The following is a 16,316-nucleotide window of genomic DNA, read 5'->3' on the forward strand; positions in this document are numbered from 1 at the left end:
CTGACAGCCTTTGACTTCAGTGGTAATGAACAACCAAAGTTCACCTTCACATGAGGAAGAACTTCTTTACATTGAGGGTGACAGAGCACTGGGACAGCTTCCCAGAGAGGCTGTGGAGTCTCCTTCTCCAGATTCAAGACAAAAACCTACCTGGACACGTTCCTGTGTCCCCTCCAGGTGACCCTACATTGGTGGGGTGATTGGACTGGATGATCTCCAAAGCTCCTTTCCAACCACCAGCTAAGTATTCTGTGAATATATTTCAAATCAATGCCTTTTATTGGGGATAAGTAAAGGTAAGAGGTTGATGTAGCTGAGCCCGTGAAATTTGCAGCTACTTAAAGGGCCATTGCAAGTACAGCCAGCCAGACTCCTTTCAGTTGTGGCAGACGGTGTAGAAGGGGCACAAAAGCCAGAGCTTGCGATTTCAGTGGGCTCTGGTAGGGTTTTGGGGAGCACTTGTTCCCCAGGGGGCTGGTGTGCTGGGAGGGGATGGGAAGGGGGACAGCATGGAGGGTAAGGGTCCGGCTGGACTACGTGACCCTTCTGACTCGGGGTATTCTAAGTTTGTATGCAGAATGCATTCCAAAAATACTATGAATCTTGAACATTCCTTCTTTAATCAAGTTCAAAGATGAAAGGAAATATAGTAATAAAAAATATACAGTATTAATATGTCTTTTTCTTGGGGTTTTTTTCCCCACCAGTTTTGGCCACACTGTCTTTGTCTCCTTTAATTATCTTCAGTACTAGTCATTGTCACAACTTTGCCATTTTCTCTTTCTTTCATCCCTCTTGGTGAACTTCACAGTCACTTGGATGTGGCAATTCAGGATAACTCCGTGCAGTCTTGACTTGTGCAGTTTGATTCTGATAGGGAGAAAAGGATAAGTCTGAAGGCATTGCTAATAAAGAAATTGTTAACCCATTGGACTCTGTACTGTATACTGCTATGCCAGAACATGGTACATTTAGAGAAATAGAAACTTGAGTTGTTTCCATTGTGAAGAGGAAATTTTAAAGAACTTCATTTTGCATGCATCCTGCCTCAATCAATTAAAATACCAACAAACTATAAAATAACACAGAATGTTTGAGAGTAAAGCTATTTTATGACAACAACTAGTATAGTTCAGAAAAGTAGACAAATTTTTCATGGCAAAGTTAGAACAGAGACAACGTGATTTAAGGCTAAATTGCCAGTTATTCCTCACATAAGGTAAACAAACACGGTATTCATTTCTTCATCTCTATTTGATAAATCTTTGTAACTGCAGTGCTGCTGGTACTGTAAAGGCATGCACATCTGCAAGTTCTTCAAACCTGGTTTAATGAATTTTAAAGTCGATGTGGAACAAAGCATTCCAACAAGGACATTGAAAGATTCCCAAGTGAGCAACCAGCCTGGCAACCTGCCAAGGTAAGGTGAGGTAGATTTGTTGAGGCATACAAGTGACGAGACCACTTTCTGCTGAAGCTTCAACAAACTATCATGTGAGACACGCTGCAATACCATCCTCTCTGGCAAGCAGAAAATGGGATGAAGTTGGTTGTGTGTGCTGCGTACTGCCTTGTTACTGAGAAGCAGGTTCATCAGCAAGCACAGAGGGTAAGATGGTGCACTTGAGCCTTCAAAAGGGAGTAGAGGAGATGGGCAACTTCATACAAGTTCCAGTTCTTCCCAGGGCACAGCATGGGATGATGGGAGAGCAGGCCCCACCCCATAGATGGAAAATAGATGCTCTCCGTTTTCCTGCTCAGACTGCAGCCAACAAGAGTAACTGATCCAGACTGCCCCTTCTATAGTTCCAAGGGCTGGCCAGTCCCCAGACCCAGTGAGCAGGACTGTCCACTGCTGGTACCTCACAGTAAAGGCTGGGTTTCTTCAGTCCTATCAGTCCACAGACTCACCAGATTCAGAAGCTTCATGATGTGTTTGGGGAGTAGGTTTGATGAACAGATTTCCACCTGAAGAGACCAGTTTCCTTGCTTTGTGGAATATCTCAGGCAGAAGAGCTTAGGGTGATAATGGGCTGATGCACCAGAGTCTTGTAGAGGGGAAGTGAAGTGTGGGTTCTTGTCATCTACTGCTGTGAAAGCAAATCATGAAGGAGAGACCTACACAGGCATGTGAAGGTTTAGGCCAGAAACCCTCAGACTGTTGTTTCCCGAACTTGGGCATTGGTGATTCACTGACTTTTAGATTAGGTTTTAGCACATTTTAGAACTTCTGCTGGGCATTTCTGAATTGAGAAGAAGAACTAAGAGGTTCCCCTATTAGCTATATGTGAAGAATCTGTTGCTTGCATGGTCGTAGTCCAATGAGGTCAACTTGTCCCACCATTGGGAACACAGTTCAGGAGAGAGTTTCGTAGACTTCACCGTTTTCAGCTTTCTTAAGCTATATACCTTGAAGATATTCATACAGGAAGAAAATAGTTTGGTTTGGTAGATTCCTGTTATTAGAGGATCCTGAAGTGTCCTAATACCGTGCTTATAGCACATTTTGAGACCTAAAGCAATCACTGGTTTTTGCAGAAATGCAAAATGCATTCAGCTTCATAAAAACGCTCCCAAATTGTTTAACTTCTAACACTAACTCACCACCTCTTGAAAGCCAGGGTGATCATGAAGTAAACTGTTGCTCACTGGCAAAGGAGTAACAGGAAATGGAGAATTTTCAGAAAGCTCTCGATGCCTAAAGGAAAAACAAGCCAATGTACAAAGGCTGAATGTCCACCACATACTGCTGATCAGAGTACTGAGACTTAACCTTTGGGCTGTATTGGGAATATCCAATTGAGATATTAGCAACAGGACTTACATGAAAAATAAAGATAAAACAAATGAAATATACCCAAAGGCTTAATTAATGAGCAATCCTCCAACGTGCATGCACAAAAGGGTACTAGATTTCACCATGGGAGTTCAGCTTAAATACTGAAACTGGGGTGTTCAGACTTCCATTATAACAGGTTTATAACTGGGCATTCGTATGTATATGACAGCTGCTTGTGCTTATACAGACAAAAATGCAGGTGTAAACTTGGTGGGGATAAAAAAAGACTTGTCAGATTTTGTTCCCCAATGACTGAAAACATCGTTAGTACAAAACCCAGGGTTCAGTATGTTCCCATGGTCCTGAATATTGCAGAAACAAATAAAGTATGGAAAATTTAATCTAACTAATCATCTGGTAAGCTTAACAACCAAACATTAAAATTAACTGCAGCCTGTCGCAAGCCCTTGGTGAGGATGCAATGACAAGATGCTGTTTTGATGAAAAACCTTGAAATTGTTCAACCACATCAACTCACTTTCTCTATACAATTTTTTTTTAAATCATCACCATAAGGTTCATTCACAGGTGATCTTTGTTACCTGTCTGCAGGAGACTCTAAGTCAATATGGTGTTCAAAACCATCTGTACAACTGTCTAGTTCTGGTGAGGGAGAGCTCCCTGGAAATAAGACAAGAGCATAATGACTACTCAGTTATGACAATTCAATTAACCATTAAAAACCACAGAAAGTGTTTTGTGTCATCTCTAGTCTGCTAGTAGATCTAAGGTAGTATACAAATGTATGGTGCCATTTTATGGCAGACAATCAATAGCATCATCCTACACCTTGAAATGTTCATTTGTCATTTATTCACTGACAGAAGCACAAATCAGGGTGTTTGAAGTAATCAAGAACAATATCGTCACCCAGTTACAGACACAGGAGATGCTTCTGATTTGAAGAACCACAGATATTCTGCTTAAACCCAGCAACTGCTCTGTAGAGCCTTTGAAGGAACCAGTAGCACAGAAGGAACATAAGTCCTTAGTGTCCGGGTTGCGAACGATGCCTGATTGTTGGCTTGCTCAAAGGTTTAGTTCCATATACATAAAATTAAGAACATAATATATTCTTTGAATTACAATCTCTTCCCTTTAAAACAAAAGCACTGATAACTCTGTGGTTTTAGTCTAAAAATTATCCAAGAGCTCAGTAGTGGCTGGCCATACTGAATCAATTTTTTCTGTCAGAGTGCAAGATAAAGTTACACCAATTCCTAAATGTAATCTGGCATGAAAACCTGGACTGCTGTTTTCCATACAGCAGTGTCTGACACAGCTTGCAAGTTATGATGTTCTGAACCAATCTATTGTATTGTCGTAGCAAACAAAAATACAGACTGAATCCTTCCCTATGCAAAAGCCACAGGAAGCCTTTGTTTCTTAACAAAAAAATTAATTTTCCAACTACAAATTGTTATCCTTGTAAAAGGCTTTAGGATTCAAAACTGTTCTTCAAAAAGTTTAAACATTTACACTTCAACTTTACCATTGGGACTACAGAACATACCCCTCCAATACTGCACGGTAATTGGTCTCCCGTACAGACGGATTCCATCCAGCAGAGCTTTTGCGTAAGGCACTGACACTTTGTGTTTAAAGCAGACATAGCCAAAAGACTCAGGCTTTCCTTCTTTGTCTTCACAAATCATCACTTTGGTTAATGGTCCAGCCTGAAAGAAATTTCTATTATTTAGCAGAAACTGACACTTCACTGTGTTTTGAATATTTAATTATTTCTCTTCAGCTATAGTCAGGAACCGTAAGTTTCTTACTTTGAAAATGTCTCTCCACATTCCCAAAGCTCAAATTCTGAGCCTTCTACAAACAAAAATCAGCTCCAGAAATGTTAAAAGGGAACCAAGCATCAATTCATGTTTAATCTTTCATAACCAGAATTTTTATTATTTTTAGAATACCATACCATAATAATCAGTTTCTCAAATGGGAAGAATAATTTACTTACTCCATAGCAAAAGTTACCTTCCAGTTCATAAATAAAAATATTAATAGTTTAGAAGTAGCAGTAGATACTTGCTCATCATTTGATGGAGGGAAGAGCGAGAGGTCAGGGATGCATGTCCAGGACTATGCCATAGCAGAAATATTGAACTGGATGTTTTCAATGACAGGGCAAGACTACAACGAGAAGCATAGGCTGCTGCAGCAAAAGGGAATGAAAACAAGAGAAAACAAGGGGAAAAGACAAGGGACTGGGATGATCTAAAGACCCAGATAAAAGCTGGAAGTTGGATGGCTGCTGCAGATTATGCAGAAAAATAATGCAAAACTGTGTTCTAAGACTATCACTTTTACATTTTGTCTTTTATTACTCATGTCCTGTAAGAAGATAAACTTCTTAAGCTCACATTTACAGTTTAGTTATACAGCAGACTACTGTTTAATCTTGAAAACAGGCAGGAATTACGCTCGGGCTTCAAACAGGTCCAACTACTTTGTGTTTCTACACTGTCATGGAAAAGTCGGGGTTTGAAGGGACCTCTGGAGAGCATGGTGTCCAGCTCTCCTAACTGAACATCCCATTGGTGGAATTCTTCTTCTCGAGCATTAGAGCAGCATTTCAACATGTAAGGGTACCCGTCTGCTACCTGCAGGAAGAGCTCGTAGAGGATCTCCTCCCGGACCCGGCTCTCCAAGTTGCCCACGAGCAGAGTCTGCTCCGCCGCCTCGGACCGCCCCAGCGATGACATGGAGCCTGCGGGAGCCTGCGGGAGCGCGAGAAGAGCGTCCCAGCTGCAGGGAAGCTGCACTCCAGGGCTCCTGTGAGGGGTCAGGCGCAGCTCCTGGCAACACTGGAACGCGGGAGGGCAGGCGTCGCGTGTTTGTGACACCAAAGCCAACATCTGCGACACCGCGCTCAATCATTCTCTGTGTAGTGACGATGGCAAATACGAACATGAAGTTTTTCTCTTCTGTTTTTGCCACTGAATCTCAAGTTCTAGCAAGACTGACTGGTGCAAAACAAACTGACCAGCCTGGAAGAACAATGCACCTTCCCAGACCAGTATAAATAAGTGTGTTCACACCACCCACTCCTGCTATGACCATTGCAATGAGCCCTTGCTGTAGAAGAGGCTGCAAACAGAGCAAGTGCTCAGCTCGGGAGCAAAGAGGGTTTTATCAGATAGAACTCCATGCCAGCCATACAGAAAACCTATTTCTGCACTGTGTTACAATGCTGGCTGATATAAACAGGCGAAATGAGGCCAAGCTCTTTTGAAAGGCTCGGGCCTGTTTATTAAAAATCCAGACAACTGAAGAGGAGACCTCAGGGTCAGCCTGGGGCCTAGGCGGCAAGACAGAGATACAAACTGACAAACTGCCTGCAGCACAGGCTGTTTCCTTGGACCCGGGGGGTTTCGCAGAAGGACACCAGGTGCTGCGCTCTCAATCCACTTGTTGATTTGTCCTTTTCCTGGTTGCTTGTTGGTCCATAAGATGGTGCATTCCGGAATTCTGAGGCTTCACTGGCTGGCTAGTCTTCCAACCATAGTTCATATTAATGTCGTCACCTCATGAGGTCGCTTTCCAGAAAAAATTAATTTTCTTAAGTAGTGTGTTAAACGTAGTTTTAGGTTATAACATAATGTTAAAATAGAAACTATGCTATGTAAGATACTTTTTAACTAGCTCAAGAAAGAGATGAGATAATCAAGAAATCCACACTGTCTGCAGTGAGTGCTGATAGTTGGCGTATCAATAGCAGGTGTCCTCATCCTGCGTTCACTGGATGTTATCCCATCCAAGCAGGCATTTTAACACAAGCATAGCTATTTCACTACTATGTCTAAGCTTAATTAACAACAGAAATAAAACCAGTATCTTTATAACAAAGTTACTTTAACATCACACATATGGAATCCATTTAAATATTTGAGAAAAGCCAATTTTATAATATGTACCTATAACACTAACGACCCACACAAGCCCCAGGCGGGTGCAGTCACTGGCATCATCGCCTGGGGGTGCTTCGGGAAAGAATGGACACTTAGACACTCAGCTGCGGCCTCTGGCAGAGGGAAAGAAGCAGCAGTCTCTGGTATTACTGCAGACACCTTGCACAAATCCCTCCTTCTGCAGGGGCTTCTGGGGGACACTTCGACGGCCAACCTGCCGCTTGGGGCGGCTAGTGGACACAGGGCAGGTTTCAGGGGCGATGCTGGAGCAGGGGCAGCGGCACAAGGCGAACAGGGTCGGTCGAGAGGCTCAGGGGAGCTCTGGCCACACGGAGGGACGCCCAGCCTCGGGATGTGGCGGCCTCCGCCCGGGCCGGGAGCCGCGGCGGGTGGGCTGCAGCTTCTGCCCCGCCATCCCAGGCGGCCCCGAGGCGGCTCTTCCACACTCGCTGGGGCTTGCTGTCATCTCACCGCCACCGCGACCTCATCCTTCATCGGCCGCTGCCACCGCCCGGCCCCGCGCCCAGCGCTCTGCCCCGCCGCTCCCAAAGACCCGCGCGGGCGCCAGGGCACTGCAAGGCTGGGCGGCAGCAGCGCTCCGACGGCACCGGCGCCGCAGGTCCGCGCCTTGCACTCCGAGCGCCGCCGACATCGTGCCCGTGGGACGGCAGCGCAGTGTCCTCACCCTCACGGCAGCGGAGCGTCCTTACCCTCACGGCAGCGCGGTGTCCTCGCCCTCACGCAGCGCAGTGTGCTCACCCTCACGGCAGCGCGGTGTGCTCACCCTCACGGCAGCGCGGTGTGCTCACCCTCACGGCAGCGCGGTGTCCTCGCCCTCACGGCAGCGCGGTGTCCTCGCCCTCACGGCAGCGCGGTGTCCTCGCCCTCACGCAGCGCAGCGTCCTCCTCCACCGGAGGGCGGCTCGCTCCGCGGTCCCGCACCCGCGGGTTTAGCTGTTTACTTGCCGTTCGGCAGTTTGGCCAGCGGGTGGCAGCAGGGAGACCCCGCCTTTTTCGGTCATGGCGCTCTCGCGGCTCTCTTGGCTGCAGGGGCAGCCAGTGACCGCACGGTGGCGCCTCGGCGGGGCCCGGGGGACGGAGCGCGGGAGGTCACAGGCGAGGAGCGGGAGAGGACACGGAGGGAGGCGGGGAGATGCACGAGAAACACAAAGAGATGACATACACCAGATCCACCGCGATAGTGCTCAGCAGACAGCTCATCTGGGATAACCCACACGAAGCAACCTAATCTGGCTAACTGACCCACGCTGGATAATCCAGTGCAATGCCCACTCCCAAACTGCACACATCTCACCCCGAATTTTCATAATTGTTGGTTTCATTGCCATTTTGGAGTTTTTGCTAGTGTAACAACCGGGTTTTACTTTCTCAAATATTCAATTTGGCTATTTTCTAAAGCTTATTCACAACATAAAAACTAAGTGGTTTTTACTTTTGGCTCCGTGCATGAAAATTGGGGATTTTCCCCACATTTCTGGCTGCTCACATCTGTGTATCACAGGACAGCCCAAGCACCAAGCCCACTACCAGCACCATGAAAGTCCCTGGAGATGCTGCTGCTCTGAGCCTGCACAGCATCCAGAGGGAGCAGCACAGCAGCACTCGAGGGAAGATGGGCAGTGCCACAGGCATTCAGCTTTCCTGAGAGCAGAACGTCAGAATACAGCGGGCTGCAGACACTTCATGAAGCTCAATTACATTTCACCATGGACACTTGATGAAGCCAGTAAGAGATGCCAGTTTTGTAATCGTGCACATCTGTGCCCCATGCATCTTGGAAGACAGGTACTCACAAGGCTGATGCAGGCAGAGTGGGAGAGGCCCCAGGACTCCTCTTCCCCAGGCTGAGCAGAGCAGAGGTTGTGCCTTCAGCCTCTTCTATGCCTCCATCACTCCAGCTTCTCCACTGGCATTGCTCCAGTGCCCATACCGGCCTGGACCTGGTGGCCCCAGTATGCACACCAAGCCCAAGCACAGCCTCCCCTTCCCTACAATGCCTCCTGCGTCCCTCCTGGCACAGCCCAGTTGTGCGGCTGCCCTTCCTGATAGGGCACACTGCCCACGTCAGCCCACACTGTCCTCCAGGGCCACTCCCAAAGCCACCACCAGTCCCCAGCTCCTCTGCTCCTGCAGGCCAGGCTGGTGCTCAGTGCCCCCAGCAGGCCGTTCCCCTCCCGCTTGGTCCAGGCTGTCAGTGTTATTATCCCTTGCACCCTCCACCTCCACAGAAAAGACATAGAAGAGCAGCACGGCTTGGACACTTAGTGCCAACACCCTTGAAGCCAACAAAGCTGGGGTAGCCCCTCAAACTGATCTGGCACCACGGGCCACAGGAGAGCCCAGCTAGCTCTCCCCATATCCCTGCTCCTCCTGCACATCCAGAAGCGTTTGTGCCAACACCTCTGCAGGGACAGAGCAGTCGGAAGGCTCTCCCACCCTTCCTCCTCGCCCTCCTGGAATAAGGCTGTGGTAGTTGCTCAGACTGACAGGAGTCTCCCCAGAGAAGCAGGACCTTCTGGGGAGCAGGGCCTGGCAGCATGGGTCCCCACCCTAGCCCCAGGACACTCCCCAGCAGTCAGAGCATGTAGTAAACAGTTTAATGATCAGTTTAATGACAGCACCAGAGCCAGCCTGAGCTAGCCTTTATCCGCTGCTCTGCTTGGCCGCCAGTCTCTTGTCTCTCTCTTCAGCAATGGTCAGGCGGATGCCCTTTCCACGGGGCAAGGAGATCCACGGCTTGTTGCCCTGCAGCAAAGGAGAAGAAACCACTTCACATCAGGAAACCCAGATAGCAACACAGCTCTCTCTAAGGAGTAAAGCAGCAGAAGCCCACCCCTGCTCACGCTGGGTCAGGTACACATGGTGATGGCACTGGTGCAGCACAGGCCCCTAAGGAAGGTACCACGGATGCACAGGTCTACAGCTGCCTTTCAGTCACATCTGTGAAGAATGCACTTCAGCCAAAACCAAAACACCACCCCTCCATAACCTGGACAAAGAGCCTGCCAGGGATGGCAAAACAGCAGAGGCTTTCTGGGGGACACTCGGAGTCACAGCAGCTGCTCAGATCACACCAAGTCTGAGCACTGCTCAGCCCCCAGCTCTCAGGTTCCAGGGCTGCTTCCTGAGAACAGTGTCATTGCTAAAGTTGCAAATGCTTCTTCCCCTTCCCAGAGCAGGAAAAAATACAGGGAGCTGAGTCAGAACTGAGGTCAGCACTGAAGCTCCACTGTGTGGGCAGACAGCTGCCCAAGGAAACACCAAGGCTCTTTGCCACAGCCAGCAGCCCCTCACAAGAAGAGAGAGCCCCTCCCAAGAGAAGAGAACCCTCCCATGGCCTTACTTTGCCAATAACGAAGATGTTGGACAGCCTGGTGGCAAAGCTGTTGCCGTTGGCATCCTTCACGTGAACCACATCAAACGAGCCGGGGTGCCTCTCCCTGTTGGTGATCACCCCAATACGGCCCAAGTTTGCACCGCCGGTCACCATGCACAGGTTACCTGAGTAAGAGAATACAGGTGTGACAAGAGCTTCACGTGCTATGCTCTCTGCCCATACCAACCATTCCTATCCCACCCGCGCTAGCACTACTCACAGCTCTGTGACTGAAACTGTCTCTCACCACCAAAAAACAAGCTGAAGCACCTCCCCACCAGCTCGCTGCTTCTACCTGATGCCTCAGAACTGCAAAGTCCCTGCCAAATGCTTCCCACTGCAGGAAGAATCCCCTGCTCCAGCTCCTGCTCCGGGTGGACATGCTCCTGGGAAACAAACCCCTTCCCAAGGTTGACACCGCTGCCTCTCTATTTCAGTGCAAATATGCCTAGTGTTTAACTTCCAGACTGCTCTCCATGGTGGGGAAGGGTACAGTGCTTTAATGGGATGCAAGACCTACCTGTGTCAAACTTAATGAAGTCTGTGATCTTGCCCGTCTCCAAGTCAATCTGCACCGTATCATTCACCTTGATGAGGGGGTCTGGGTAGCGGATAGTGCGGGCATCATGAGTGACCAAGTGAGGGATTCCTTTGGTGCCCACAAAGATCTTCCTCACCTTGCACAGCTTGTACTGCAAACAAAAAGCAACACCTCTCAGCTGAGGCAGCGAGCAGTACCTTGGACTAGGGAACTCTGGGACTTAAGAGTCACCAGCCAGCAGAACACCCAGACACTCAGGGGTTACAACATGAGCCCACAGAGTGACCTGTCCGGCTCCCTGCCTCAGTAACTACTTTTAAACAGCTGCCACGCAGCTCTGCTACAGCCCCACCCCAAAACACCTTTGCTGTTAGGAGTAGCAGCACACCTTAAGCTTCAGCCTCCCCACAAACACTGGCTGCACTTTCACAGGACAAGTCTTTACCAGGACAATTCCCTTATTTTTCCCTGAAGCCCGTGGCACACAACAGAGACAGAGGCTGCATTTCTCCAGGACCACAGAGAGATCTGTCCCGTCCAGAGGACTGACTTCCCTCCTGGCTATCACCCTAACTCCCTCACAGCCTCTCTGGACCTCAAAGATCAACACCGAGTAGTAGTCAGAGAAGTACATCATAAGGAGAACCACACCACAGTTCAGCTCCAGCACAGCCAGCTCTGCCATCCACACAGCTGTGTGCCTACACAGCCTGCCTTAAAGAAGGAGATGCAAACCAGAGCGTGGCCTTGCAGCTGAGGCACACCATGCCTGGGTTAAGGGACAGATGAGGAAGTTGCTCCCCAGCATATGGGGTGAGCACACTGTTTTGTTGCTCTGGGAAGAAGTTCAAGGCTTTTATGCTACAGACAGTTCCATGTTTCTAGTCACTGTTAGCTGGCAAAGCCAAGACTCCCCACCATCCCAAAACTCTCTGATCCAGCCCATGCCAACAGCATCATCTCCAGCACCAGACAATGACCCTACAGCCATCTGTGAACTACTTCTATATAACAAAGAGATCTCCCTCCCGACACAGGCTTCACCACAACTCTGAGTGCCCCAATCTCAAGTGCAGCATGGCCTCAACCATCAGAGAAGAGAGACATCAGCTCTCATTCAGGAGATACCAAAGAGGAAGCAGTGCCCCAACCAAACCCAACTGGGCCCACCCTTACACTACATGGAAGCTCCTCACCTTGGCCTCCTCAGGCGTGATGCGGTGGACAGCAAAGCGACCCTTGGTATCATACACCAGGCGGAAATGCTCACCTGTCTTCTCAATGCTGATGACATCTGATTGCAGACAGGGAAATAGAACAGCAGCTGTTATCAGCTCATTCCCCAAGACCCTAACTTGGGATCAAGTTCACATTTAAAAAGAAACAGAAACTGCTGAACAACACTTAGGGTGTGACTGATGAGGTTGGGATTCACCCTTGAACACAGGCTCGCATCTTTTGCAGCAACAGACTGCAAATTAGCAAAAACTGCTGAAGCCTGGAATCTGAACAGCAACGCACTCAGGTCAAGCAGGCACAGGCTACAAGTATATGACTACGGTACTCACTGCAGTGCACAATTCCAAACCAAGCAACAACTGCTTATACATATCTTTTCTTCAACTCCAGCAGGGAAACCTTACCCCTCAAATAATGCCAGTCCCACCAAACACTCCCCTGCCAGCACAGAAGAGCTGCCTAAGGAATTGCCCCAACCCTACTCACCCATGAAGCCTGCAGGGTAGGTGATGTCGGTGCGGACTTTGCCATCTATTTTGATGAACCTCTGCATGCAGATCTTCTTGACCTCATCTCCTGTCAGAGCATACTTCAGCCGGTTGCGCAGGAAGATGATAAGGGGAAGGCACTCCCTCAGCTTGTGTGGGCCTGTTGATGGACGGGGTGCCTGCCGACAGAAAGCTTCTGCTGGACGTTCAAGCAGCATCAACCACCCCAGAGAAGGAAACCATAGCGCCAAGAGCTCCCACAAGAGCACGGAAGGGCAGCAAGTGCAGCTACCACGCAGACAGCGACCGGCTGAAGCTCTCTGTTCTTGGTATTCACAGTAGTTTCACCCATGTCTTGCCAGCCCCACAGAGCACAGCCCCCAACAGAGCACAACCATCCATCTCAACCCAGAGGTGGAAAAGCACAATAGGCAGATTAAAAGAGAATATCCAATGAGCCCAATCACATCCTCTGCAAACGGGGGAACACGAACGCTATTCACAAAGACCCTAACGTTAAACAAACACCTCCTGCCGTGTACAATGCCCCTGTGTACATCCCACCGCTCGCCCCCGCGCAGCACCCGAACACTTCCCCTGCTGTGACTGCGGCCGCCACGACCCGGGGCCCCACCTCCGACCACAGTCTCAACCCCAAACCCACGCCCGACCCCAGCTTCAAGCCCAAACCCGGCCCGCACTCACGAAGACGCCCGTCAGCTTGTCCAGCATCCAGTGCTTGGGCGCAGCCACGCGCTTCAGATGCTTCTTGGGGCCGCGGGCCTACAGGACGGGACGGGTTAAGGGGTGTTACGTGGTACGGGCCGCCGCCAGGCCCGGCCCCCCCAGCCATCCCTCCCCAGCCATCCCTCCGACTCCCGTCCCCCGGACCCAAGCGCCGGGCTTCCTCCCGTGCTTGTCGCCCAGGGAGGGTGGCCACAGCCCGCGGAGAGCGGGGGATGGCGGCGGATGGCGGCGGGGAGCCGCGGCACCGCGCTCTCACCATGGCTGCGCTCTGCCGAGAAAGGGCGGGCGCTTCCGGCTGGCCGCGGAAGGCCAGAGCGTGGCGGCAGCGACACGCGCCGCCCCCTGGCGGCTCGGAGGCGCAGGGCCGCTCGCCCGGTCACAGGTAGAGCGGGAGGGCTTGTCCCTTCCCGGCGGCCCCGACGAGGACACCGCGCTCCGGGACACCGCTCTCCGGAACTCCCTGCTCCGAGCCGGGCACTGTGGTCATCGCTGATGGCACGGGACAGCCCGCTACGTTCTGGCCCTGCGGTTTGGGAGAGCCGAGCCAGGGGTAGCACCTGTGCCGGGACCCGTCCCTGCCCGCACCTGCCCTCCCACACCTGTGTCTTCTCCCTGCCACGGCCCCTCCCGGGGTAGAGCTGGGACCCCACGCAGCCCCCAAACCTGATGCCGGGCCTTAGCGCCCACTCCTGAAGGCAGTTCGGGGGCCAAGCGGTCCCAGCTGCCCTCCCCAGGGTCCCCGCAGTGCTCCGGAGGCCCCGGGACAGCCCCGGGCTCCCGCATCCTGCCAGGCATCCAGCCCAGCGAGTGCAACAGCCCCACACCCAGCACGTCTCCACAGCATCGCTCTCGTAGCAGGGAGTGGCTGGGACAGAGGTCCCACTCCCCACGGTGACCCTGTCACCGAAAACGTCGGGATAAATGAAACTCTACGTTTGGATTAGAGAGCAGCATTACTTTATTCACACTGCTGGGTGCATAGGGGGAGCTCCACCTATGATACATGCACACTTCCAAAACTTTTCATTATTTATACACCTTAGCAAAACAATTAATGTTCATTGGCTATAAAACGCATAGTTCTCTTCATTAATTAGTATTTTATCTTCTACTGGTTATAGATTTCTTGCTTCTCATGCTCATTACCCTACATTTTCAGTCTTGTTATGATCTGTGAAAAATCTGTTCACTCTCCTGTGAATATTTAAAAAGTTTAATAAAGGACAATAAGAGACAAGGACCACAGAGCAAAGGTTATTTCGGCCGGGTGCATGTTGGCACTCAACCAAGACCACACATTTATCTTCGGGGATACCCCTTAAATACCATCTCCCTTACATCAGCCTGTTGCATATTCATAGACCCTAATGCATAGTAAACTTTCCCCCAAACTAGTTTACATGTTCCAAGAATTGTTTAGCACGGCTCCTCCTTGCATCCACCTTTTTAGAGCATGCAGATTCCTTGGTCCTGGTTTTAATCCATTCTTATCACCTCCAATTTTTGGGCCTCGGTCTACACTGCTTTTAGACAGTGAGTGCTGATAGTTGGCACATCAATAGCAGGTGTCCTCATCCTGTGTTCACTGGATGTTATCCCATCCAAACAGGCATTTTAACACAAGCATAGCTATTTCACTACTATGTCTAAGCTTAATTAACAACAGAAATAAAACCAATATCTTTATAACAAAGTTACTTTAAGATCACACATATAAATCCATTTAAATATTTGAGAAAAGCCAATTTTATAATATGTATCTATAACATTCTTATTATCTTTTCCCAGATAAGACAATTGCTGAATCATCTTTGTTCGTTTCTTTATCTCTGGGTTCTGCAAAATGTTGTTGCAGACAATAAATTCTGCATTCTGTGGGTCCAGTTTCAGCACAATGTCTCTCCCATGCTTAGTCCAATGAAGTGTATCAAGGTTGGGTTAGCAAAACTTAGAAGTTTGAGTTATTTTCCCGACCTGTGTTCCCACAATAGCAGTTCATGACAAACCTTGCTAAGTGCTTGCCTACGGTGGAAAATTACACTGTACATGATTGATTAAAACAATTAATTAGAAATTTTAACTAGAGAATTTACTAGGAAGGTTGTATAATTTTCAACAACAGGATGGGAACATCATAAGCCGAGAAGACACACTGGAGCTGCGGGGCGCCCACCCTCCTTCCATCAAGGGCTGCTTCACACAATGTCCTTCGCTGAAATGGACAAGGGCCACAGCATTGGAACAACGATCCGCCCGCATTTTACTACACGGCAGCTTGAGACCGCCGCCTGTCGGGCGCGGGGCGATGCCGGCGCGTTCCGGGGCAGGCAGCGCGGCCGCAGCTCCTGCTGCCGCCCCTTCCCGCGCCCGGCCGGGCTCCGCGCGGCGCCGGCTCCCGCTCCTGCTGCCGCCCCTTCCCGCGCTCGGCCGGGCTCCGCGCGGCGCCGGCTCCCGCTCCTGCTGCCGCCCCTTCCCGCGCCCGGCCGGGCTCCGCGCGGTGCCGGCTCCCGCTCCTGCTGCCGCCCCTTCCCGCGCCCGGCCGGGCTCCGCGCGGTGCCGGCTCCCGCTCCTGCTGCCGCCCCTTCCCGCGCCCGGCCGGGCTCCGCGCGGTGCCGGCTCCCGCTCCTGCTGCCGCCCCTTCCCGCGCCCGGCCGGGCTCCGCGCGGTGCCGGCTCCCGCTCCTGCTGCCGCCCCTTCCCGCGCCCGGCCGGGCTCCGCGCGGTGCCGGGGTGAGGCAGGAGGCCCCCGCCCCAGCCGCGCTCCGGCCGGCACGTCCGACCGGGGCTCGAGCTCGCGGTGACCGAGCCAGAGCTCCGGCAGCTCGCTCGCCCTGCTGAGGCCAAGCCGCACCACCAGCGACCCGAGCACCGTGTCCAGCGGGGCCCCGGTGAGGCCCGGGCCAGCGGCCTGCAGGGGGCGGCTCCCCGGGGCCGCGTCCCCAAGCCGCAGGCGAGCGGCGAGCGGGGCTCCGTGCGGCTCCAGGGGCTCCCCGGGGCGCGGGTCTGGACGTGGAACTTCTGCAGGCGCAAGATGGCCCACAGGGAGGCTGGGAGCCGCCTTTGGGGCCACAGGGGCGGGGAGCAGGCGGAGTCCCTGCCGCCGGCATCGCCTGCGCCCCGAAAGGGCAGCAGCGCAGGATCGCCGC

General features: G+C 51.2%; 2 protein-coding genes across 4 annotated transcripts; both read right to left on the minus strand.

The window, feature by feature from the left end:
• Positions 1–90: 90 nt before the first annotated feature.
• Positions 91–7,522, minus strand: RBM11 (RNA binding motif protein 11). Of its 3 annotated transcripts, XM_038164644.1 has the most exons (6): positions 7,470–7,522; positions 5,452–5,655; positions 4,353–4,515; positions 3,382–3,460; positions 2,605–2,698; positions 91–2,409 (listed from the first exon to the last, which is right to left on the minus strand). In XM_038164644.1, the coding sequence occupies exons 2-6, from the start codon at positions 5,551–5,553 to the stop codon at positions 2,278–2,280; spliced, it is 570 nt and encodes a 189-aa protein (XP_038020572.1). In that variant the 5' UTR covers positions 5,554–5,655; positions 7,470–7,522; the 3' UTR covers positions 91–2,277. The 3 variants fall into 3 exon arrangements, with proteins under 3 accessions (XP_038020572.1, XP_038020571.1, XP_038020570.1); XM_038164643.1 differs by lacking the exon at positions 7,470–7,522 and having other exon boundaries at positions 91–870; positions 5,452–6,767; XM_038164642.1 differs by lacking the exon at positions 7,470–7,522 and having other exon boundaries at positions 5,452–6,767.
• Positions 7,523–9,363: 1,841 nt separating this feature from the next.
• Positions 9,364–13,482, minus strand: RPS4X (ribosomal protein S4 X-linked). Its single transcript, XM_038164640.1, has 7 exons — positions 13,428–13,482; positions 13,130–13,207; positions 12,423–12,603; positions 11,894–11,991; positions 10,677–10,848; positions 10,124–10,281; positions 9,364–9,525 (listed from the first exon to the last, which is right to left on the minus strand). Exons 1-7 carry the CDS (start codon positions 13,428–13,430, stop codon positions 9,424–9,426), a joined length of 792 nt encoding a protein of 263 aa, XP_038020568.1. The 5' UTR covers positions 13,431–13,482; the 3' UTR covers positions 9,364–9,423.
• Positions 13,483–16,316: the final 2,834 nt, after the last annotated feature.

The sequence above is a fragment of the Motacilla alba genome, chromosome 4A (genome assembly GCF_015832195.1).
Source record: "Motacilla alba alba isolate MOTALB_02 chromosome 4A, Motacilla_alba_V1.0_pri, whole genome shotgun sequence".
Taxonomy (NCBI): Eukaryota; Metazoa; Chordata; class Aves; order Passeriformes; family Motacillidae; genus Motacilla; species Motacilla alba.

Coding starts and splice junctions, on each gene's coding strand:
- RBM11 (XM_038164642.1), bottom strand. CDS start 5,706: ATGTTGGCTTTGGTGTCACAAACACGCGACGCCTGCCCTCCCGCGTTC. Junction 3,461..4,352: donor TACCGTGCAGTATTGGAGGG/GTATGTTCTGTA, acceptor TCTTATTTCCAG/GGAGCTCTCCCTCACCAGAA. Junction 2,699..3,381: donor TTAGAGTCTCCTGCAGACAG/GTAACAAAGATC, acceptor TTTTTCCTTTAG/GCATCGAGAGCTTTCTGAAA.
- RPS4X (XM_038164640.1), bottom strand. Junction 10,849..11,893: donor TCACGCCTGAGGAGGCCAAG/GTGAGGAGCTTC, acceptor TTTTGTTTGCAG/TACAAGCTGTGCAAGGTGAG. Junction 10,282..10,676: donor CTTCATTAAGTTTGACACAG/GTAGGTCTTGCA, acceptor TCTCTTACTCAG/GTAACCTGTGCATGGTGACC.